Source organism: Xiphophorus couchianus, chromosome 13 (assembly GCF_001444195.1).
Source record: "Xiphophorus couchianus chromosome 13, X_couchianus-1.0, whole genome shotgun sequence".
Lineage (NCBI taxonomy): Eukaryota > Metazoa > Chordata > Actinopteri > Cyprinodontiformes > Poeciliidae > Xiphophorus > Xiphophorus couchianus.
This window is the reverse complement of record NC_040240.1, coordinates 29,319,761-29,344,412: the sequence shown is the minus strand read 5'-3', so window position 1 is coordinate 29,344,412 and position 24,652 is coordinate 29,319,761. Positions and strand designations below refer to the sequence as shown.

General features: G+C 38.5%; 1 protein-coding gene across 1 annotated transcript; it reads right to left on the bottom strand.

The window, feature by feature from the left end:
- Window positions 1–20,227: 20,227 nt before the first annotated feature.
- LOC114155412 (endothelin-2) lies at window positions 20,228–23,150 on the bottom strand. The gene is given in 6 exon segments (XM_075410508.1): window positions 20,228–21,283; window positions 21,379–21,453; window positions 22,071–22,184; window positions 22,310–22,463; window positions 22,936–23,012; window positions 23,014–23,150. Coding segments are annotated over 6 exon segments (630 nt in total). The 5' UTR covers window positions 23,136–23,150; the 3' UTR covers window positions 20,228–21,195.
- Window positions 23,151–24,652: the final 1,502 nt, after the last annotated feature.

Here is a 24,652-nt window from a genome sequence, read left to right as displayed (position 1 = left end):
TTTTTCACATATTACGTTACAACCACAAACTTCAGCATACTTTGGGTTCTATAAAATAGACCATCACATAATTGTGTTTTTGTGAAGCAGAACAAAACAAAGACACACACTTTATATATATATATTATATATATATTATCTATATAATGTTTACAGATGTTTACTATGTTGCATTATTATCATGTAAAACACTTTGAAATACCTTATTAATTAAAATGTGCTACATAAATAAACTTGATTTGACTGGGCCATTCCTGCTAAAAGATCAACCTGTGCACCAGTTTCTCCAGCTTCTTTTCCCACCTCTTGGTGCTTCCAAGATTGTCATGTATTTAGCATATTCTATTTTTGCACAAACAGGTCTTCAAGACGCACAATGACCCTCAGCTAAGTGGTTCCGAAGTGGCTTAACAATAACAAATCCCACGTCATGTTGTGACCATCACAAAGCCCTGATCTCAAGTGGGAGCACATCTGAAGAGGTGCAAGGAATGGGCAGTTCAGCAAAAATATTTTAAGAAGCTTGAGGAAGAAAACTGAAAATATTTTACCCAAATAATGCAGTACAAATGCAATTTCAAACGCTGAAGAAATGAATGTAAATTCCTGATATTGAAATAATCCAAAAATTAATCTCAAACATATTCTTTTTCTCCTTATTGTGGAATTTAGCATATAGAAGTAATTTGGGTGATTTTAACTGACGTAAAACAAGAAATGTTTGGTCTGATTTAATTTCAGACAATGAGAAAAACAGGTAGATGTGTCTATTTATTTGGTGTATGAAAACGTCTGGTTTCAACTATAGAGGCTAGAAAACGTAATTGTGATTTCCTGTGGGATCAGCACCTTTCAACTCATATAAACTAGTGTCAAAATAACATAATTCAGCTTGAGCAATTATGCAAAAAAGAATGGGCTAAAAATTGTAATTCAATTTAAGGAAACACAACATTAAAGACTTGCAGATTGCAGTGAGAGCGGTCTAGACAAAGTACTGAAAAGGTCATGTGGACGCAAACACTAAATAGGGACTTGGAGAGATAAAAGATTTTTGATACTTTGTAGACTTATTTACCTAACCCCTCTCAGTTCATACAAATTGTAATATCAGATAAAAATTGTTTAAAAAGTATAACATGCAGTTTTGAAATTCTGAGTATTAAATGGTGGCATTTTTGTGCTTGTTTTGGACTGAAACAAACACAAAAGTTGAACAACTCTGACCTCTTCTGGCCATTCCTCTCACTACAACATCATAGCAGGACCGCTGTACTTCTCTTAGTACTCTACAAACCTCCTATCAGTGAGATAGTCTGCCACCTAGCGGTCATACTGAGGTCATGCTGCTGATGTACAGGGTAGGGGTCATTGTTGGAGATCCAGGGCACACCATTCAGCATTTTTGTAACTCTTAAATAATCATACTGTAGTCTAAAATAAGAGCAGAGACGTCATACTCAATTATTCTGTCTTTGAATTCAAACAACATGGAGAAAAATGATCTTGATTAAATTCTTTCCCTCCGTCCTTCAGTAACCAAAGAACAAGGTATGAAGGTTAGGACTGATAAAATAAAAGGTGTGTGCCTTTTGTTTTTCGTGTGTAAATACAAACAGTACTACTGCTGTGCGGTGGGAAATGCAACTGCAGTCATTCCCAGTTCGCAGTTGTTTTGTTTTTTAGTCTGCAAACTCTTGTGAACAGCTGTCTGTGGGAGTCACTGCTGCTTATGAAGGAACAGTCAGAAGAAAGCATGCCCGCCTGTGACCTTTCCACTGGCCCAGACGTTCAGAGGTCCAGACAGTGATTCCCACCCTGTAACTGGAGCTATTTATAGGATGTCTTTTTTTTATAGCTGACCTTACTGGTTTTGGGCAAAAGTGTGGAAATAAGTTTTATTGTTAAAGGAGGGAGATATTATGATTCAAGGAAAATGGGAAACTTTTTATAGCTACATTGTTTGATTCTGTCAACAGCCAGTTATTTTTCACTTTTATTTCCATCAGTGGACTTCCATAAGCCAAAGACCTCATGAAATTTTTAAAATTATATTGCATGTAAATAGATTTTTGGTGGTTGGAGTTGATCGCATGCCTGATATATAGATTGTCACCCAACTGTACCTACATTGTTGAAATTTCTTCTTAGAGGCTGTTTTCATGCAATATTTTATTGTGCTTGTTATGTGCTTCGGCACATTGTATTTATTTCTGTCTATTTTTTTTTCACTTGGATTATTTTGTATAGAAGTTAGTTGTATGATTTTTTTTTGTTGTTGTTTAATATACTTTTGAGTTTTGATAATTCTTTCTTGTAATTTGGTCCGTTAATTTGTGACGCTGTTGGACCACCTATAAATAGGCTGGGTTGCGCCAGGTAAAGGCGACGCCCTCCCAACCAACACCGAGGATGCGTTCTGACGCGGTGCGCACGTCTCCAGCCTGCCACACGGTAGTTTTTGTTAGCCGTTTGTTTGGTTGATGTTTTTTTTATTGTAATTTTTGACCTGGTGGGACCGGTTGTCTTGTTTTCGATTTTTCTTTAGCAGTAGTTTCTTTTTTCTTGTAGTCCGGTACTAGCAGGGGCTTCGACGGCCCTGTATAGGGTTGGCCCCCTGCTGTACCGTTTTGTTCTGTTTGATCGGCTCATCAGGTCCAACTTTCTGTTTATACTTTGGGATTTTTGTTTTCTTTTTTTTTTGCAACACGGGGAACTGAGGATTTAATTCTCTCTTTTTCTTCACAGAAAAATCAAAGGAAGCTCATCTTAAAGAAAAAGGTCGAGAGAGTTGAAATAAAAATGACTTTTGAATCCTCATTTTTGTCTTCGTGTCCTCAAATATGTTGTGCCCTTTGTGGATGTAACTGTGCTCATGTTTAGGTTTATTGAGATCCCCATTAGCATTAGCAGCATGACGAAGTCAGTTCACATAAAACACACAGATAACATTCATGGAAAATCATATTGACTTTCTATGATACAGATGAAGTATTAAAATACAGATGACGTACTAAAATAACGTTCCATTTTCCATCACTTTCAAAGATAGTTTAAGATAGGGAAATATATATTTTCAGTTACACTGTTCCACTGATGGGATTTCTGGCTCTTTTTCAAGGGAACCGAATGATGCATTCAATTCAAAGAGCCATTCAAGTCAATCATTTTTGAGAATGTATATAATTTTAATCAAGAACAAGCCTTTTTTTCCTCCCCTCCAGGGGGTCTTTTGTGGGCTCTAGTGCCCCTTATATGAAAGTAGGCTGACAGGAAAGGGCGAAGACATACAGCAAATGTCGCCGGGAATCAAACTCGCGACAGCCGCATCGAGGACTCAAGGCCTCCAAATGTGGGTCGCGCTATCCCCTACGCCACCACAGCACGCCCAGAACAAGCCATTTTATTCCTAATCTAGTTTTATATTCATTTAGAGAAACCTGGCATGTTTGGGTGAAATTCACAAAAAAGTGTCAAATAATCTGCATTAAATAAATTGACAAAAAAAAAACAGTGAGCAATGGGCCTGCCCTGTGTAATCTGATACCATAGACTGATTTCAAATTAAGTTAAATACCAATAGCTACTGCAGTGCATGCAGAGCATTACAAACAAGTAAAGTAGTAAAAAACAAAGAGCGGCTCTCACAGCTGAGACTCAAGTCCTATGGGTCAGGGTAAAGAGTTGTTGTTCAAAAGAATCGGATCATTCATGAACGTCACATCACCACTTTGCTCCTTGGAACATTCACTACCTTGGATGAGAAGCAATGCACAGGACTCATGGTAACCCACTGCTCCAGGTATCCCAAACAATCAGAAGACCATTTATCTAATAAATGCTGCCTCTCTTTTACACTAGGTTGTTACCCAAAGAATGTGTCAACGCTTTGGGTAACGCTTTGGCTGCATTGGTGGCAACCTCATTCTGCATTAATTTTTAAAGATAGTGGCTATTGGGTTACCTGAAGGCGTTGATTCAGAGTGTATCATACAAACTTTTATACCACAAAAATGGGTAAAATCCATATATCTGTCCATTATCTAATATATGGTCCAATGGTCTTTGGGCAAGAGGCAGACAACTCACCAGTGCACAGAAAAACAAATCCCAAATCACAGACATACCCCAGCCCAGTTGTGCAGTCCACAGTCCACTGGGACAAACATAGTTCCTTCTTATATACGTCACACTTTCAGTACATAACATCGAAAGAGAATTTGAAAGTCTGCATTGTGATCCGACAATGACCTCCTTTATCTTAAATTTGGAACCAGTGAACAATAAAAGGAAACTGGACCTGCTGCACCCTGAAAGTACTGACTACAAACATGCTGGATGGCACCAGACTGGCAAATGTAAGACCAGCACAATGCAGGAGCTGTTTGATCCATCCCACCCATGTCTTTAAGGTTATTTTTAGTTAGCTCAATTATTTTTGACTGCCCGATGTTGAGTTCCTCTAAAATCCTCCGTAAAATCTCAAGCTGCTGATCAGCTGTGACTGTTTCAATCATCAATCAAGAATCAGGCAGAACAATTCTGGATTCAGTCTTGCGTTACTAAACTTTAGTTAACCTTATGAGTCTTTCTAAGATTATCAAGAGGTAATGTCTCTTTACTTGACAGAAACCTTTAAATAGGACATTGTTCTGTTCAGTTTGTTGTTGGTTCAGTGTGTTAAATTGGCAGGTGTTCATTTTTAAAAAACACATAAAAACTTCTATTTGACACTTTGGCAATAATGAGGGTGTTCCTGGTGAACTTTGAATACAGAGGTTAATATATTACTACCACATTAGTTAATATATACACAGCTTGTTTGCATCAGAGAACCTGTTTTGTTATGTCATGTCTATCCCTGATTGTTCTGCCATTAGAGTCTGGTTAGTTTCAGAGTTTAATTGTATCAATCAATCATTTTATTTTTCTCTCTCTCTTTTTTTTAAATAAAAAACACATTTTCAACCAATTTCGTGAGGAAAAACCCTCCATTCTGCTGTTAAAATGTTTACTTTTGGGACTCAGTTAAAATTTTTAACCAAGTTAATACTCGCATTTTAACTGAAAACCATACATCGACAAAAAGAGCATTTTTGTTGATACGGTTTTAGTTCAAAACCCTTTTTGGTGCTAAATTGATCTACAAACACACATCTGTGCTGCTGAAACATGTTTAGCATTGAGATGCTATTTCATGCTTGAATAGCTAGGCTAACTCCTTTTAGTAGAACTCGACCACAACAATAGTCTTTTCAATCAGGTCATTTAAAAGCAGGAATTTACTCCCAGTGGGCCAAGAAAAGTGGTTAAATACCCCTGGGGGTATTTAACTTCATTTGTTGTCCAGCGCTGTTAGCAGATGCCACGTGTGCGTCAGATTTACAGGCGTACCAGAAACACAATACAAGGGATCTTACTCAGGACTTCTGTATGTAAAAAAATAAATAAATAAAAGGATGTGAAATGACGCAATTAATTACATTAATATTTTTAACGTGTTAAAAATCTGTGTAGTTCAGCAAAATTAGTGCTAAAACCCTAAAAAAATGAAAAACTTATTATAGGTAAGTAGAGGCAGCTGGATTACAAAGTTATGAAGTACATTGTCTTAAGTACAGTGTTTAAGAATTTGTACTTTACTTAAGCGTCTAAGTTTTGGACCCCACTGGAAAACGTGCAGACTGTACTGGGTTGGAAGGATTTGAATGTTCCCCAACAGGAAGGACAGACCTTGATGGCAGTGAAAGCTCATCGCTTTCACAGCAGAACGGTTCAATTGGCATTATTTGTTTAGAAAACCAAGTGGTTTCACAAAAAAAAAAAAAAAAAAGACCTTAAGAATGTCAACTAATTACTCAGCGACCTAATCTTGTCCTGGAAAAAGTGAAACAGCAACAGATATGGTGGTAATTTTAGGTTGCTGGGGTGAAACTACAAGAGTGATAATAGACCTGCCTCCACTTTCATTGAGCCGCCCTGCAGGAAGCAGACAGGAAAACAAAAAGCTCATCGCCGAGGCTGATTACGCACTGCGCTATCAGGGTATCTCCCAAACACTAGATAAGACAATGCCAAGCAATCATATAAAGGAAACTATGAATGACTCAGAACAATAGCTGACCTTGTTAATGACATTCTGAAACCTGCAACCATAAAAGATGACAGTGACTATAAATTCCTGTTCATTTGACAAAAGACTCCAAGTCCAGGTCTGAGTTAAGCCTGCTGTGTGGTAAAGCAACTGAGAAAACTGGAATCTGAAAAGTGTGGCATGCATTTTATTCAGCCCACTGATTTACTGTCTAATTGTGATGGGATACTAGGGCCATGCTAAGAAAATGTAAAAAAATAAAATAAAATGATGAGAATAAAGTCATGATATTACAATTTTACTCTCAAAATATAGCTTTATTCTCATATTACTATGGCTTTATTCTCATATTACTATGGCTTTATTCTCATATTACTATGGCTTTATTCTCATATTACTATGGCTTTATTCTCATATTACTATGGCTTTATTCTCATATTATTATGGCTTTATTCTCATATTACTATGGCTTTATTCTCATATTATTATGGCTTTATTCTCATATTACTATGGCTTTATTCTCATATTATTATGGCTTTATTCTCATATTACTATGGCTTTATTCTCATATTATTATGGCTTTATTCTCATATTATTATGGCTTTATTCTCATATTACTATGGCTTTATTCTCATATTATTATGGCTTTATTCTCATATTACTATGGCTTTATTCTCATATTATTATGGCTTTATTCTCATATTACTATGGCTTTATTCTCATATTATTATGGCTTTATTCTCATATTATTATGGCTTTATTCTCATATTATTATGGCTTTATTCTCATAGGATTTATTTTTTGATATTATCACTTAATTTGTGTAATTTTATAACTTTATTCACATCATTTTTCTTATCGCAATAATCCCTTGTAACCTTACTGACCCTTTGCACATGATGTCATGCTCTTCAGGAAGCGGCTCACACCGCCATTCTGACTTCAAACATTTTTTGATGTAATAGTTTCTATGGATTACTGTATGTTTTTTTAGTGCTATTTTGTACATGATTCAACTTTTTTTAGTTCAAAACAAAAATGTTATTTTTTTTTTTCCTTTTTGCTAAGTGAGCGTGTGAGAAAGGAAAACCCCAGACAACACGGTTTCACTTCAAACTGTTTAAAATTTAAAGCAACTTTTTGACTTTTATTGCCTGACTTGTCAAACAGTAGGACGGTGCAAGGTAAACACGGCAAAACAGCCCAGAATGTCAAAAAAGAGTAAAGGAAAAGTACAACCAGTTGCTGGTTTTTTGGAGTTAGCCGGTAGAATTTATTTGATGACTCTGTCGATGGTGACACACTGTCTGGTTTTGGTATGAGACTCAGGATCGCAGTGTTTGTGCTGGACAAACAGAAAACAAAGTTTATATGATGGCCAGTCAGAAAAAATGGACACGTTCATTTTGAACTGTAGAATGAATGTGAAACCTGACAGCAACACAGTCCAGACTTTACACTCTGGAAAGTTTGACATAACTCCGCTAACAATGGAGCCAGAGTTTTGGAGAATTTTGGTTTAATTTGGACACATTATGGTTTATGATGGCTGGATCACTGTTATATTATCAACTGAAGTGAAGGAAACGACACAAAGACCACTGAGGCAGACACTGAACACAACTTCCTCCTTCACAAAAAATATTCATGATCTCGATTTGGCCCAAAAGGAAAATGAGTTTGACACCCGGCCCCAAAGGACAAACCATCAAAACCATTGGTTAGTTTATTCTGGCAGCAGAGCCTAAAAAACGATGTTCATAAAGAGAATCAGATAAGAAATGGAGTCCAGTTGCATTCTCTACAAAAGCTCATTGTTTGTTGTTGTAACTGTTGGGTTCACAGGGTCACTGCCTCAAAACACAAAGAAGATTTAAAGATTTATTAAGACAGACAGTCCCTTTTCTCCAGACGGGAGCCTGGCGCTCTGTATTGTGTGGCACAATGTTAGAGACTCAAAACCTGATCCACCCTTCCTACCGTGACCTCCTCCTGTATCATCATGAATAAAGGTCATCACGCTGGGCGTCCCAGGTTGCTAAACGTGAGCATCTGAGCGTGGGCATCATGGAAATAAAACGACTGTTTGTGGCACTTGTCTATAATTAGCCGTCCAAAGATCTGCAGAGGGTCCGACAGGCGTCACTGAAACAAAAGCATCAGAACTTCTGGAACCTGTGACAGTGCAGACTGATAGGACAGAGGTTCTGGCCCAGTCGTTGTTTAGAAGATGATAAACGTTCCCAGAAGGGAATTAGATCACCCTGCACCCCCCAAGCTGTGATATGATATGTTAGGGATGGAATTTACCTGCTTAAATTTATATTCCACAGTGAACACAGGGCTTGTGATTTGTGACCGTTTCATCGTCCATAGTTTAGGTCAGTGTTCTGTTAGTGGAAAAACCCAATGAAGAAACAAAGCAAAAAAGAAAAAAGAGGAGCTTTTTTTTTTTTTTTGACCAGATTCTGTTTAACCAGATCAGACCAGTTGAGTCTCACTGAAATGTGACATTTTGAACCTTTAGCAGATGTTTCTGCTCTCTATATTTTTCTGTCCTCTGGTCTTAGATGCTATAAAGACATTTGGCCATCATAGAGAGGCTTCAGCTATGGGGGATGTTGACCTATTGACCTCTGCAAACAACTGGACAAGTATGGAAGTCCAAGCTGATAAGGATTATGAAATGATAACCACAATACTAACTTTATTTGATGGACTTTGCTTTAAAAAATCAAACAAACACATTATCAGTGCTCTAATAGAGCAACTATACTGGACCCCCAGTATTAATGGGAGTGGCCCACTCTACTTGTGTTCCTTAATGTTTTCAGTCAGGTTCTTCAGATGTATTTATTGAGCCATCTGTTAATAACACAGCATATGTTTTCAGATTAATTTGGCAACATAAATAGAGAGCAACCATAGTCCAAGTCTTATCCCCAACAGAACACATCTCAACAGACCAATTTCAAGGCGTTAAATTACGAAGTAAAATTATTTTTTATGTCATGTTTGATTTCTACAGCATTTTTAAGGTGATATAGTGAGTTGACTGTGCTATAAAAAGCACTATGTGCCTGGAAAGCATATAATACTGCCCTTTCAATATTTCTTGTGGTATTGCAAATCTCTGTTGTTTGCACATATTGATTTTCATACATCATAAAAGAGTATTGCTTATTAATGCACAAATATTCATGAACATTTTGTACATTTCTTTTTTTTAAATGATCTTACTCAGTTTCACATTCCTCAGATCAGAGTATGCTATTTTTGATGAACTGGACATTATTTTATGTTGTAATTTTGCCCTTACTGTATAGCATATTATTCTTAATTTTTATTTATTTATTTATTTTTATATATACTAATGATTTTTTAATCTTTGTGAGAACTGATATGCCTTGATTTCCTGTCATTTTGCTGCTATTACACCTAAAAGGTATTTCTATTCTATTCTATTATATACACTTTTGTTTGCAGCAGCTTTTTGCTTCTTGTTTTGATAACTTTTTTGAATCCTGTCTGGACAAGTTTAAGGGAAAGTAAAACTTAGGAGGAAAAGACAATGCCTCCTTCTTTTTGTTTTGGCTTGTGGAGATTTCCCAGATACGAGTTTCAAAATCTTCCCCAGAAGTTCAAAACAAATGTGAATATTGATACAACCAGATGCATGTGGTTCAGATTATAGTGATAGAGTTCTAAATTGTTGTTGTTTCGTTTTCTCTTCCACACAGCTGGAAACAAGATAAAAATAAAAAAATACATACATAACAACAATGTACCAGTTTTTCAAAGACAATTTGTTATAAACTAGCTGGTAAATGTGCTGGCCATCAAACTATAATAATGTCATGATGATGAAATATGTATGTTTTCAACAAAAGTTTGAAAAAGAAAAAAACAGTTTTGGAATTTGAAATAGTCCTTTTGTAACAACATGTCAGAGGGTGAAAAGAACAGGTGGACTGAATAACACTAACGATGGCTGCATTCCATTCCGTAGAGCCGGCTCCACGGGGCCACCGCTGCCTTCATGATTTAATATGGGACGCCTCATGGAACAAAACTATTTTTCATCCCAACGTTTCGGAACATTCAAACAGAGAAAAGGCCTCACAACATGTAAGAGAAAAACCCTGTCTGCACTAGTAAATACAACTGGAGAAAGTTAAAAGTTTATGGATTAAAATCTTGCTTAGAGATTCACATTTTCCTGAACCTGTACACCGCAGAGGCTGGGCAGTAGGTATCGATATAAAACACTAACGTGAGCAGATGACACTCAGTATGATTCATCCTGGCTCAGGTGTTACTGTGTGCTGCTGTTCAACATGCTGATTCTCATGCTAACATTATAAAAACTACGCAGTTCTGACTCATGAGCTCTAGTGACACATTAGTCATGTTTTAAAAAAATATTATGAATATTTAGAAAGTTGACATGAGTAAAGTTACTTATATGTAATACAAAATGTGTGACCCAATTTACCAGTAGTTCTAGGTACCGGTACATCATTTATCCATTACATAATCTGGTAATCATATTGCATTACTACGCTATACTTTTCCATTTATTCATTCCGTCCTAGCCTTCTACACAGACTGTATTTCTTTCACTGCCTCAGCCATTATAACCTTGAATTAATATTTATATACTGTACATATGCTTAAACAGGTAGAAAAACCCCACCAGGACAGAGAGCTGTAAATCGCTGCCCTGTACAACAGGAAAATATTAAATTAGCAGTAAGAAGAGGTGTATGTACATAAGATGCTATTCATGTACTCAGACTCCAAAAAATATTAAGCTAGCTTTATAATTGTGGTGATGTATTGAAAATATGCAGCACAAACATTTATCCCTCTTTCTGCTGCCTGACCAGTTAGGACCTAAAAAAATTGAAGCAATAGCAAAGAGCCTAAGCTAGCCATTTGAAACTTTTGTAAACAATGCTGTCTATGAGCCCTTGCTAGGTGTGCTAGTTCCACAGACAAGTTAGTTCAACTTGAACAAGTAGAAGCTATGTCTATGCTAGCAAAAACAACCTGGGAAACAATCACCACACCTGTCTCCGACATCCGCCATGTCACGTCACGTGATAATTTCACGTCCTGCAGGTGAAACGGTCCCCAATAAACACACCTTCCAGAACCTGCTGTTTACAGCGCAATCAATTTCTCTTAAATGTGAAAGCTGACCTCATGTTTCCTTCTAGCGCCACCTGGCTGGACCTCTGTTGAAATAGGTCAGTCACTAAAATATTTTATGTTAAATATTTTTATTAGTCATTGTGTTGTATGGATTTGTTTTCACTTTGACAGAAAATGTTTCTGTTTTTTTAATGATTATTTTTGTCAAGAAGCCAAATCTTGTTGATCATGATTGTAAAAAAAAAACATTAGAGTAAAAAGAAATCCAAGGCGGTGAAGACTTTTTATGTTCTGTACACAAAAAGCATTTCTAGATGCCTTCCTCCTGTTTGGATTTGTCAGAATCTCTCACACTTACATTTCTGGAGTGAGGCCCGTCTTTGTTGCTTCCAATTTAAAACATTTTAGATGATCTTAGATCAATTGTTCCTAAATGTGACAATTTTTTAAACTATCTAACATTTTCATCAGAACTTCTGTACAATCACCCGTTGGGAATGACTTCACTATTTTTATCACATTTCAGAAGGTTCCCAGATAACCGTGATACACCTGGATTTATCCAGGGAAAATCCCTGTGGGTTTTTTGTTTTGTTAGACCTCCACTGTCACTGCAGGTGAAATGAATCGGTCTAAGAGCTTATCTGAAACAAAAGGAATTCCTGCCAAACCTTCTCTGACTGGCGTTATTGTTTTTACCCGTCACGTTCGGAGGACAAGGTGGTTTTTTTGGACTTACTGTAAGTGTCAGATGCCACGCATCACAGCGCCTGGGGAGAAAAAGGAAGAGAAACTATTTGGACAAACAACGGTTCAGTGTAATGAGGTGTGAAGCTTTATTCTTAGAGATCAGTGTGTAACTCACGGGTAAAGTCCTGTCTAGCATACATCTCAGACAGATTCGGTGCCGTAGGAGTGTATTCAAACCCATTGATTTTTTCTTGTTTTGCCGCAATACAAGTCTACAGGCCAACACAAAGAACCAATAGAAAATACATTTGTCATTTGTCATTGATGTTGGGGTTCCTCAAGGATGTATTTTTGGGTCACTTTTGTTCAATGCCTATGTTTCCCCCTGGCTCAGAATATTATCGTCTCGTTCCATGCACATCTGGACAAAATCAGTTGATGCCCGTCTGCTAATGACCGGAAAAGCTACATTGGCCACCAAAATAACTTTAAACTGACAAAAGTAATAATGAATAAAAATGTACTGAAACTCAACCAGTGAAAATCCTACATTGCTTTTAAACTGTGGTTAAAATTTAAAACAAAATCTTTTTAAAGAACTAAACTAGTAAAACCGGCTTGGACAAAAATGGTACTGCCTATTTATAGAGCGAAAAGTACTCACTGGTCGGTGATGTGCTGTGTGCCAGAGTGAACATCAACCATTACTCTGCTTAAAGTGAATGAAAAATATAACAATTAACATTAGAATTTTATATTAATCAAATAAAAAGAAAATTTTAGTTAAGAAATGATGGCTTAAAGAAATGTTTGTGTAATATCTACTTTAAACTTTCCATAACTTAAGTCCTGATTGTGTCGCCGTGGTAACTGATCTTTATGATGCCACTCGTCCGCCATTGTTCTCTAATAAATATACTTTGTTTTCATAGAGTAGCCATAATCATCTAATTAAAGAGTTATGTTCACTAACTTGCTGACTTCCCAGTGCAGTGGTTTGCACCTTCTATTTTTCCCCTAGAAATAGAAGGTGCAACACATAAATAAAATGCTTTAAAGGTTGTGATGCTATGTGATTCAATGGGCATGAACACTTTTGCAAGGCACTTGCACACCATTTTTCTTGGATTTGTAAGATTTTCCGCCAAATATCCACATTTGGAACAACATCAGAGAGGTGAGGAAGCTCCTCACAGGTCAGTAAATTACAGCTGTGGGAGGAATGGATGCAGGACTCCTCCACGCCTGACTTCCTGGCGTTCACCCGGAGAAGCAGGTGCTCACTTCCATTTTTGGAGAGTCTTTGTCAGGGACAGCAATGGCAACATAGCCAAGACATGAATCAAGCATTGCTCTTTAGTTTTGCACGCAGCACACCGAAGCATGAGGTCATTTGTGTGGAGTATCAAACATTAAGCCACAGTGCACACATTAATACCTGCCTCACCTGCCTGCTGCGTCTTGAGGTTTTGTCTGAGATTTAAAGAGAACTGAATAATAAATACTGAGTTACAATCTGCAGGCAGGTAGATCATTTATCAGTTCAGATTTAGGCTTTGTGACCTTGTTTGAGCTGTGGTGACGCTTTCCGTTTCCTCTGACGTTAGCAGGGAAAACTGCACATCAGGGGGTCTGTGGCAGCATCCAATCATGCTTTGAATGTGTTTGTAGATCATTGTTAGTCGTTCAGTTGGTCTGCTGAGTGAATGTTCAACCTTCAGTCCAGTGACACAAAACTATGGCAAGAGGGAAAGACTTTTCTATACATGGTGTGAAATGCCTGAGACCAGAAATGATGACATGTTTTTGTTCAGGTTACCGTCTGCTCCTCCTTTCTGCAGTTTGCTGTTACAGGAAGTTAAAGATGGGTAGGAAGAAGAAACAGACAGAAAACGGGAGAGCGAGAAGGATAAACAGAAGCTTTTCAAAGTGGTAGAAAGACAGTAAGTAAGTTATGTCAGTGCATCAAGAGGATGCCTGTAAATATTTAGGTTGTTACTAAAATGACAGATTTTAGGGTGAACATTTTAGGGTGCATTTCCATCCAACACATAGTTGCACAATTTGACATTTCAAAAATAAATTTGCTTTTCAGCAATTTCAAAAACACAAATTGTTTTGATGAAAAGTTTTGCTGCTAAGATGAGGTGGTTTTTTTAATTTTATTTTTGCCATATTAAAATGGGTTTATTTCACAAACTGCAACGCAAACAATTTTTCCGCATTACACGATCAACAACTGGATGTTGCTACTTGTGAAAACCAAGAAGAAGAAGATGACAGGAAGTTGTTGGAGGATGTTGGCGCGGTTTGTCTTTTGATGACTTCTGGTGTTAAAGTTGTTCATGTGTAATTTTGATTGGGTTTCTTATTTAACACAGCAACTGCAAATTTCTGTTTTGTCCACATTAGCGCAATAACAACAAAGTTCTGCACACATTTATGTTGGAAAAGCAGCTACTGTTTTCCTGTGACTGTGAGCTGCTTTTTTTTAAACAATAGAACAGATCATAAACAGAAAAATAAAGGAACATCTTTGTGGATATTTCATTGTTCAGACAGTAATTACTTGTTTAAACCGCATCAAAGGGGGGCAGGACACAACCTGACCACGAAGTGATATTATGGGCTGGATTCATGGAGGGCTTTTCTATAGTCACAAGAACCACTTCACAGGAGAGTCGCTTTACGCTTCCAATCTGTGTTTTCATTACAAATTTTGGTCGATGTTCTGCTGATGTCGAGAAACCACAATTTTGCAACTGCGGTATTTCCATTAACTAAGACATAAAATTAAAATCCCACATGAATAAACTCGTTCACTCAATAAGTTATAAAAATAAGCAGTTGCATGGGATATATTCATAATTCATATTGGCGCTCATCATCTATCATCCATCAGAGGAGACGTCGGCGTCTTGTTCATTCGTTGGAGCAGCAAGTCCCGCCTACTTGGGAGAGGCAATGTATGTGGCGTTTTGGGGAAATTGTAGTTGGTGATTTTACAGAAAAGTTACGGATTCAACACGTTGGATTGACACGATTTTTTATGAACTGTGATGCTCTGAGAGCTCTGGTGGAGCCAGATGCATGTTGTCCAGAAAAAACAAAAACAAACCGTCATCCTCCTACCACTTCCTGTCGTCTTCTTCGTTGTTTCCACCAGTAGTAACATCCGGCTGTTGATCATGTGACTCCTGTCATGTGAGAAATGGTGTTTCCGTTGCAGTTTTGTGAAACACATCTATTTTGATACGGCCACAAAGCACAAAAAAACCTTTGATCGAAAATTGTGATTTCATTTGAAATTGCCATGTTTCCATTGCGCATATTTATTGTTGCAATTTCAATTTGCACAATGCCATAGTTAATGGAAAACGGAGCTACAGACTCACAGATGATACCGTTGGAGAAACGCCTTCCCCAGAGGTTATAGTGCAACAGGAGGGACCTGGAGTAAGTTAGTCCAATTGAACAAGTGGTGAGCAAACCAGGCCAGTGTCTTGTAACTCTTAGCTGTCTCCCAGGTCCAACACATGTCAATCACATAGCTGAATGACCTACTAAGTGCAGTCAAGTTCTCCATAGTTCTGCTTACAACCTCATTATTTGACTCCCATGTGTTGAAGCAGAGACACATCTAAAGGTTGCAGGACACCTGCCCTCGAGGCTTGGAGTTGCCCACCCCGATCCAACCTGACATCCTCTAGAATTAACGGGCCGACGTGTGCGACGGAGTCTGAATGGCTGAGTCAGAGCACTGAATGAAAACAGGATGCTGTTTCTGCATTCCTGCTGAATTCCAGGACAGAGCTGGTGGATGAGGACAAACAACGGGAAAACAAGAGCGTGATTATAGCCGACGCACGGATCTGATAGGGGCTGGATGGGAGAGAAGATTGCTCGACTATGTCGATAAATGTAATCAGTTCATCGGCACTGCGCAGTATTAATTACTGTGCTTCTACTGAACAATGTGTGCAATCTAGTCTTTGTTTTCTTTTGTCAGTGCAAATTCATTTTTATAAAAGCATGTTACATTTTTGTGAAAGTCCTCTCATATGAGGAGATATTGAACTAAAACCCACGCCCATCCATCCGTCTGTCTGTCCATCGTCTGTACCAGTTTGTCCTTGCAGGATCACAGTTGGGTCCAACTGGAGGTTGGATGTGGGATCTAGGATGTGTGTGTCTACCAGAGAAACACACACATCCTTGTACACCCCTGCAAACGTGTTGCATTGTATTGACTTCTATTCATTTTAGTGACTGTATTTATGCCTAACCCAAGAATGCCTTGTCTATTCCTAACCCTAACCTTAACCAGAACCACATTCACACTAAAGCTTTACATCTACCTTGTAGAGCTGCAAAAAAAGAGAGGACAAAAAAAGGTCACTTTTCACAAATGACCTCCCTTTGTTGGTACAAACTGTATAAGTGGTTCTCTATATGTTGTATGCAGCATAAACGTTTACACATGTGCGGCATTTTCTTTGTATCTTCTTTGGAAGTAAAAATGGCTTCATCTCCACGTGATCTGTCAAGTTAAGTTGTAGCTATGCTGAGTCTCGTTCACTCCAGGTAAAACAGAACAGAAAATGTTCTTTGCTGCACTTTATCATGTGAAGCTAAGATTCAAGGATTCTGAGGCCAAGTGGGATTAAGTAAGAAATGACAAGAGGAAAGATAATTGCATTTCAGTTTTCAAGTTGATTGAAATCCAGCAGTAGTTTCTGGAGATCAAGACTCATAAAGCTAAAAGTCTTTGAAAACCCTTCTGTCTGCACATTACTGTCCAAGAAACTGTGGCACCGTTAAAACCTCTGCACAGGTTAGAAGTGTGAAAATGTCCTATGGGTCTGTCTGTACACAGAAACATCATGCCACCTCATCTGTTTTCGTGTTTCCAGCTCAGATCCAGTCTGAGTCCGACTGTGATCACACCGAGTGCCAGTCGGTACATTCTTTCTCTTCCTGGGTTTGTTTCTGAGTCAACCCGGTTAGCTTGCAGAACAGACTGATCCATCTCCACTAGCGGCCCAAACACCACTGATACCAAAACATGGAGTCTGGCCTCCGACCGGCAGAAAGGAAAGCAGCCTTGGATAGTGACAGCGAGTGGAAGTGGTCGTCTCGCTGCATGAAAGAGGAACTTTCCAGTCCCTCCAGTGACAAGAGTCATGACTTCAGAGAACTTCCTTTAAGCGACAAGAATAAACAGTCACTGAACTGTTTGGAATAGCAGGGATTCCAGGATGCTTCCTCAATGAGTTCATAGGTGACATCCATTAAGCGACGCAATCACTCAAAGACAGAGATGTTTAGCAGAGTGAAATGAATATAGTCAATGTTTCCTAAAGGAACTGTCAGCATTGTTTCTTCCAATAATAGTCCCAGACATTCCTGTCTACTTAAGGAGAAGATTTGTCTTTATTCTCTTAATGTAAGCTTTTCAGCAGGCCTGCACTGGACGACATTTTTCCCTTGATGGTAGAGATGGCCCTTTCTTCTGCTGTGTGTGAGCACACGTAGGCTAGATGAGGCGATAGCCGCTAAACGAGAATCATCTTCTCACATTGTAACAGTGTAAACAATCTTTTCTGCTCTGTAAACGCTCACTGTCCTCGGCGCAACACTGCTGATGGAAATCTCTGATTTCCTTTGTTGTGGCACCTGGCGACGTCCATCTTCTGACTTCGGCAAGAAAACATTGGGCATGTGAAGACGTGAGGGACAGAGGCAGGATGGTGTGAACAAGGCCAGGGACACGGTCCTGACACGCATGTCCTCTGGTACCACATGGACGTGTTTTAGGTAACGCATCGCCTTTAAACTGCGTATCAGAGACGCCTCGTATCAGAGCATTACTCTACTAGTGTCACAGACATTGGTAGCGGGTTGCATCATTCAAGATGTTCCTAAACAAAAGCAGTTATCTTTTTTTTTTTTATAAAGATTTTCTATATATTTTTATATGTATGTAATTTTATATAAGGCGCTTCAGTGCCACAATAGCTATGTTTCCAAACAATTGGCATGTAACTTTTGTGCGAACTTTTAAAATGTCGCAAAAAAAAAAAAAGGAGAGAGAGAGAAAATGTGAATTAGCCGTGTTTCCATCTACTGGTCTAGATCGCAGCAAAGCGTGATTCCATCTGATGCTTACATTTCATATGGCTGTGATAAACAGAAAGTAAAAGTATATACTTTTACTATGATAAATAGTAACAGGCAACAGGTCATGTGTTGCTATGCATAACTAAAGCATGTAAACCCCTTATGGGCGCAACTACACACTTTGTATCCAGACACATTGAAGCCACCACTTTTTAAAAATAAAGGTTTTAAAAAGTGCCTGTTCCTACGCCTCCGTCTAATATTAGACTGTCCTGTTACCTTCCCAAGTTCTGTCATTTATCTGTTTTATGATTCACCGTCTAATTAACCCCCCCGGAGCTGAACAAAACGATCCTGTGTGTGACTTTAAATCCAGCCAGTTCCTCAGCCAGTCAATTATCTGTAAGTCTCACAGACTTGACCTATGAGTCCAGGATGTCCTGCAGATAATTTTAGAGAAAAAAAAAAAGTCACTCAACATCCTCTGTAATAAACAACTCCTGAGCTCACGTTTGCCCTCCAAGAACAGCCTATCTTAAGTAAACATCGCCTCACAGGCAGACTTTTCTTTCTTTCTTTTTTTTTTTTTTTACCACGGATCAACAAGCGACTGTAACACACAAAGAGATGCTGTGCGCGCGGTAATAACACGCTGGGTTTTACTCTGCTCCCTTCGGCTCTCAGCAGGCTGAAAGTGCGCCCCCTCACTAGTTAAATGCTAAGCAGACACACCTACTTTTGTACTGTCAATCTGCAGAGAGGGCTTTAAAAGATACCAGAATTTCTTGGACAGTCATTTGCAAACAGAAGGGTTTTCAAAGACTCTACATTTACAAGTCTTGACCCTGAACCTACTACTGGATTTTGAGTTGTCTTTCTCATTGTTAATCCATTCAAGTCCATCTTATCCTAAAAGTCGAACTCTTATCATTTCTTACTTAATCCCACTTGGCCTCAGAATCCTGGCACCTTAACGTCACATTATTTCTTTCTAAGCAACGAGGAAGTTAAACCGTTGGCTGCACCCTTGCGAGTTGTTGACACACCACAGCTTGCTGGGTTAATTCTTCCATTTAGTTCCTTTGGTCCAAAGTTCTGGTATGATTCGTGTGCACGCCTTCTTTTCACAAACAACCAGGAGATGGAGCATAGCGCTACATGCAGTGCATGTAAAACAGGTTTTATTGACCAAAACAGCCAGATTGATGTAGAGTCTAAACCAGAGATGTTGAAAATGTGTTCCTCTGATCAAGACCAGTTCAAACATTTTTACGTGTTTTTTTTAAACCTCTTTTATTTGCTGTTTGTTTTACTTTCATTTTCATATCGTCATATATTCTGAGGTAGCAGGAAGGAGAACTCCCATCTTCCCAGCATGTGTGATGCAAAGCAGTAAAAAAAAATTTTTTATTTATTTATTTTTACAAATAACATGTTTAGAAACAGTTCATGTTAACACGAATGACCAATATGCGATTCTTCTTTTGCACTTTGACCTCTCCTCAAGACATGATTTGTTTTGTTTTTAGAAGCCACTTCAAGAAGGTATTGAAAATGTTATTTGCACTTGAAATATGAATTATATTGCCATGCCTTTTTAGGAAGGTCATGTGAAGCAATTTCAACTCTCTTATAAGACCACTTTATGGGAAAAATAAATCTTTAAAAAATTGCAAGTTTTTTCAAAAAGGTTGAGCGAAATCTGCAATTTTAGGCCACAACAATAACAAAAAAAAATAAAACATTGCAACATCCTGGAGGTGCTGGTTGGTAGACCAGTACCAGAGGCCCTCAGGGTCTGCAGTACATCACAAAACCAATAGGACATTTATAAACCACTAAAGTAATCTTAAAAACTATCCTGAGACTTCTGGTCTCTGTTAGCACACGAGCTACAGAGTTTTGTAACAGCTGGATGATGGACAGATGTTTCTTATGAAAACCAGAAAAGCAGGACAGCAGAAATAAAAACCTGCAGCAAAGTCTCAGTGTTAGTCAGACGGAAAACTGAGTGAGCTCTGAATATGCTCTTATGATAAAAACCTGCTTTGACTTCATGTAATAAAAGTAAAAAAAACAAAAACAAAACAGCAACATGTAGGTCTGCTAAATGTGTTCTCTCACATCCATCCATCGAAACAATAAATAAATAAAAAAATCAAGATGAACAGTTTCAACATTTTTCTTTTATTCTCATACACAATTCTTGACATCAGTTATAGAAATATAAATACATTTCTCAATAAGTTAGGCAATAAATAAATTCTTCTATTTACAATTACTGTGTTCGTAATAAAAAAAGCTTGTAAACTGAACTTGACATTCAGTGCTGAGATGTTTTCTGCTTTGCAGTGATTAAAACGGAGCGAATCCACATTCAGTCACAGTCAGCCTGCAGCGCCAACTACTGTTCCTCTAACAAATTACAGAGGAATAGATGGATACTCATTGGGACTGGTGTGGGCCAGGCCTGAGCTAGCTGCCGGTTTCAACATTTCATCATTTCAAAACACATTTGCAGGTTTGTCCTAAAGGTCAAGCAGGACAGCAGATTCCAGCTCTGATACAGAGGAGTTTGGAAGCATGGGTCTGCAGGGATGTGTGAAATAATGCAGATGAAATATACATAGATATATATGTAGAGCAAATCTAGGTGACTCTAGGATATAAATGACACAGTTCTCAATTTCAAGGTCTATCCAGAGAACCAATGTTGGTGTTTCACCCACTGAGCCCAAATTCCCAGTCCCTGTTGGTACTTTTGACCTTTCTTGAATATTTGACCCTTCAGTAATGTCAACATTTTGGTATCTCTGATTGAGGGAGACCAATGATTACATATAAACTGTGATTTGGCCTATTATTGTCCAAGGAGGAGAAAAAGACAACATCTTCACATACGCTTGTTCCTCCATTTAGGGTTCCTCATTTAGAACTCTGGAGTCTCCCAAAGTTTGAAACATGTCTTCATTTTCCCCCTTTCGCTTTCATGTCTCCACTACTGCTTCCACATGATGGGGAATCCCTTTGAGCTCCGGAGTCAGTAAGAGTTTAGAGGAGTCTCACAGGGTCTCTGGTACCCCACTGGGAGGTAGGATCCATTAAGTCAGAGAGTTCTTCGGATCTTCACTTCTTTACCTTCTTGTTTTGGTCTTCTTGGCTCCTGAAGAGTTCGAAGACCGAATACCTTTTGCAGTTGCCATGTTGAGCTTGACCACAGATCTGAGGGATGAAACAAGAGTCCTGGTTAGAAACTCCTTGTTGTTGATCAGAAATAACCACAAAAACCCAACAAAAATGTGAGTTTTGCCATTTACCTTAAAGCTGTAAGAAGGCTGCGGTTGTTTCTGCCAGTAACTTTTTGCAAGACCTCCGTCCTGCCATCCTCAGGACTGTGGAGAGAAACAGGCTGCTGTTAAAATTAGGACTGAAACTAAACCACAAATATTGATGCTTTACAACTTGATCTCACATTATGGCACCTTAAAAAAAGAGATCTAAAACCTGACCCGACTGTGGGCGCAACTGTTCAGGACCAAGTTGGCAATTCCTAGGGATTCCTAATGTAAATATTTTTATGGCTGAAAAGCAGGATGTGCCTTACAAAACATCTTCAAGGACAACATCAAGAAATAATGAGTAATCCACTGCGGTGCTTTTGTGACCACAACATGCCGAAGACGCAACACAAACTCTGTTGAGCCACAACAGACATGTAAACTTTCCTAAAAATAGCTGCGTTTTTAATAAACCATAGTCACTCCGGAGAAATGCAGGTTTTGCCATCTGCCACCACCGTCATACCGTGTGATGGTGGCGGGGCCACTATCACACGTCCAATCGTTGAGCCTTGTCAACATGCTTTCTGGATGTATCACTTAAGACCAAGGAAGTCATAGAAGCTACTCTGATACTATCTTGCAAACCCAGATTAAGTCATGAGGGGGAAAAGACTGAGTTTCCTGCCAGGTAGGTATACAGGTATACAGAAAAAAAAGGCATTGCTCACCTTTTGTGGCAAAAGCCACGGCAGGTTTTATCTGCAGGATCGTGGCATTCACATCGGCTGGCTGACCGGCGACGGCGAGACGCGAAACTTCCCAAGCCATAAGGAAGGAGTTTGCTGTCAGGGACAAATGAAACATTTTTAGATGGAGGTAGCTTATCAAAGCATCTCTGAGCTAGAATTAGACATTCGGCTTTTCACACACAAACCCCAACCAGCAGCATCTCTGTGTGGAACCTCACCTTGGTGTGTTGACCCAGATGATGTCCAGGTGGCAGAAGTAGATGCACTCTCTGTCTTCCCAGTTGCTACAGGAGCAGCGCTTGGTCCTGATGTGGCGCGGATGCGGCTCTGAGACGAGCGCTTCCTGCTGGTCTGATAAAGGGAGTCCACAGCCTGGTGGGTACCAGAGATCAGACAGCGTTAAACTATACATTCAGAACTAATCACATGCACATAAAGAGACTTATAATGTGTGCAATGTGGACCTATTGCTGTACAAATATTATCAGTTATTTAACTTATTCCAATTAAGAAGATACACTATCTTGACCAGAAGTGCCCGGATCAGCAGTGCTACGCTGATATCGTGTTTAATCTCTAATAAAAGGTGTGTTTCTTATCGAGGTCAAGTGTTCCATGGGCGTCCGCACTCGTTCTATTTATGCTCTCTGCTAAGTGGTCAAAGTCCGGTCAAATAAAACAGCAGCATCTTTACTTTTAATCCATCGTTAAAATAAATAAATAAATAAAAAACTTCCAGGTTTTAGAACTTTACTCAGTCCAGAAATCTTTAACAAGCTTTTCAATGCTACAAACAAAATAGTAATAAAAATAATAATAATAATAATAATAAAAAACAACTTACCATCTTGTAGAGACATGCAGATAATGAATAAACCCAGCATCTTGCCCATTGTGGTTCTTTGTGGAGTTGGATGGAAGCGACACGTTCAAGTCAGTGGACAGGTTTTGCCTCTGAACTCTGTGCAGCAGCAGCAGCAGGTGCTTTCTGTTCAGCTGCAGCCAGAAGTGTCTGCTTATATATCCCACAGTCTCCTCCCACATCTGTGAACTTGACTGTTGTTATACAACTTGGCCGAGACTCCACCTGAAACCCCCACACCCCGCTCCATCACGGTGACACACAGCATTCCAGTCACCGAAGTGAAGCTGCCGTCTCCTCATGGAATGTTATTCAGACTGGAGACTCAAAATAACAACGGCAGGATGAGAATATTTCTAAGCTCACAATGACCACATCTCTACAAGATAACATGTTTATCATCTTCTGTCATTTTCTTTTATCTCTTTAATCTGTAGTTATGTTTATATTAGTCATATATGCAGAGTTGGGTAGTAACTAGTTACATTTACTTGAGTAACTTTTTTGAGAAAGAAGTACCTTTAGGATCATTTTTTACTCTACTGTACTCTTTACTTTTACTTGAGTCATTTTATCATAAAGTATCTCTACTCTGACTTGAGTAAAATTTCTGGATTTTCTACCCACTGAATGAAAAACAAACATGTTTTAACCAGAAATTCACCAGACACAAACACACACCTGCAGCTTTATGTTAAACTTCATAAGTTGTTTTTTTTTTTATTGAAAGAAACTGATTTGGAAAAGTTTTTATTTTGCCTGATTTTATTTTTTGTCACTTACATGAATCGTGAATCATTGGATTTTTGTCCTTAAAGTATGAAAATTTCCACTTACCTTTACATTTTGGTCCGTCTGATGATGTAATTTTTAAATATTAAATGATTGATCATTTGATCAGTTACTCAGTACTTGGGTAGACTTTTTACCAAATACTTTTTTTACTCTTAGACTTAGACTTAGACTGACTTTATTGTCATTTTGCATGCACAGGGTGAATACAGAACGAAATTTTGTTGCATACGGCTCAGGACAATGTTTTGAGCTTTTAATGTTGTGAGGTTACTCCAGAATAAAATAAAATACAGTATAAAATATGAATATAAATATAAATGTATTTATATTTATATTCTAATTAAAAGACTTAAATTAGTCTTTTAACTTGAGTAAAAATATGTTGAAGTAGTGATACTCTTACTTGAGTAAAATGTTTTTGGTACTCTGTACTGAATTAGGGTTTGGATTGTGGTCAAACAAGGATTTTTAAAAGGTGGTTGCCTTTTATTTTTTGACAAATAAAATGATTTCTTTGGAAAATCAGGAGTATGCAGCGGCCCAGAGGGGCTGCGTCAGTCTGCGGGGAGCCTTGTTTGTTTTTCCTCATTCCACAGATGACAGAAGTGGAACGAGATGGAACCGGTTCGCCAGAGGAAGAGGTGAGCGGCAGCAGAAGTTTTGCATGATAGGGGGATGAAAAGAAGGGCTGTCAGCACCCCCCGCAGGAAGGTGAGGTCATAGCAGCGTCTCCACGGTGAGCAACACTGTTTGACCTTCGTAGAGAGATACGCAGCAGACTGCAGGATCAGCTCTCTGCAGCCCACACCCACACACACACCACCAAGCACATTCTACAGTAAAACTCCACTGACACACACACTCTTCCATTCCCACATACACAGATACTGAAATGTGTGTCCAC